The sequence below is a fragment of the Onychomys torridus genome, chromosome X, assembly GCF_903995425.1.
Source record: "Onychomys torridus chromosome X, mOncTor1.1, whole genome shotgun sequence".
Lineage (NCBI taxonomy): Eukaryota > Metazoa > Chordata > Mammalia > Rodentia > Cricetidae > Onychomys > Onychomys torridus.
In genome coordinates, this window is record NC_050466.1 from 40325381 (window position 1) to 40327014 (window position 1634).

Here is a 1634-nt window from a genome sequence, read left to right on the forward strand (position 1 = left end):
GTTCATACTTCTACCCACTGCCTCCTGTAAGAATCAGCATGAGTTGCTATCAAAAGTATGTATGTCTCCATCTGGAGGGTGACTTTAAGGTTCCAAATGAAATGGAGGACTTCAAGTTTGTATTGGTTCCCATACCTGAAAAACAGGAGGATAGAGAGGAGGGGGATACAGAAGAAAAGGAGGAAGAAGAAGGAGAAGAGGAAGGAGAAGAAGAGTTAGAAGAGGAAGAAAATGAAGAGGCAGGAGAAGAAGATAATGAGGAAGAGAAAGAGAACAAAAGGGAGGAGGAAGAAATGGAAGAGTGGGAAGAGTATGAAGAAGAAGATGAAGAAGAGGAGGAGAAAGAGGAAAGTGAAGAGGAAACAAGAGAATACTATTACACATCTTCCATACCATTTCCCTTTTTAAATGTCTCCTTGCCTACTTTGAGTCCTACCTTCTCCACCCCATTCTCCAGCTCTCTTCTCTTTCAGGAAACCGAAGAAGAGAGGTGTGCTTCAGGAATAATGACTCCTCAGAATGCTCAGAGCTCCTTTGCAGCTACATTTCAAAGAAATTTAGATGAAGAAATCAATTACATGGAGGAAGAGGAGAGTCCAAGCATTATTCAGTCTTCAAAAGACTCTCAATCTTTGTTGAATAGCCAACTAAAGGGAAAGATGACTGATTTGGTCTATGCTATGATCTTCAAGTATCAAGTGAAAGAATCTATCACACAAGTAGAAATGTTAGAGATTGTCAGCAAAGAATACAAGAAACAATTCCACATGATCTTTATGGATGCTTCTAAGTGCCTGTACATGCTTTTTGGCATTGATATAAAGGAAGACTATGCCATAAGAAACTCCTATACCCTTGTCAATTCACTGAACCTCACCTATGAAGAAAAGCTGAGTGAAGAGCAAAGAATGCCTAGAAATGGCTTCCTGATAGTTATTCTGGTCTTGATATTCATAGAAGGAAATTGTGCTTCTGAAGAAAGTGTCTGGGAATTCCTGAATACAATGGGAGTATATGATGGGGAGGAACACCCCATCTATGGAGAGCCCAGGGCATTTCTGACCAGAGATTTGGTGCAACAAAATTATTTGGCATATCAGCAGGTGCCTAACAGTTATCCTCCATGCTTTGAGTTCTTGTGGGGTCCAAGAGCCCATGCCGAAACAACCAAGATGAAAGTTCTGGAATTTTTGGCAAGGATCAGTGAACGTGACCCACTTTCTTTTTTATTTTTGTATGAAGAGGCTTTAAGAGATGAGGAAAAGAGGGCCTGTGCCAGAAGTATCTGTCCAAATAGAAGTCTAGTCACATTGACTGCAGAACATGCATTTCCAGCTTGTACCCAGAGTGATAGATTTGTTTTTGGATGTATTCACTCTGAGCTTGAAAAGATCAGTCAAAATTCTAAGTAATGGAAGGTGAAAGTTAGCTTGAGTAGAAAATAGTGAAGCACGATATTGCTATATATGCTACTTGGGGGGCTTGTTATTTTTCATTTGGGATAGACTATCAAATCTTATTTCTTGTAGTAAAAAATTTACTAGCTTTGCAATATAAGTTATGAATGACCTTGATCATACATTTCTTGCTGTTTATTATGTTTTTAAAAAATATAGAGAAAAATATGTGAGGTT

At 38.9% G+C, this 1634-nt stretch overlaps 1 protein-coding gene across 1 annotated transcript; it reads left to right on the forward strand.

The window, feature by feature from the left end:
* Positions 1 to 293: 293 nt before the first annotated feature.
* Positions 294 to 1412, forward strand: LOC118574610 (melanoma-associated antigen 10-like). The gene has a single exon (XM_036175561.1). It carries the CDS (start codon positions 294 to 296, stop codon positions 1410 to 1412), a length of 1119 nt encoding a protein of 372 aa, XP_036031454.1.
* Positions 1413 to 1634: the final 222 nt, after the last annotated feature.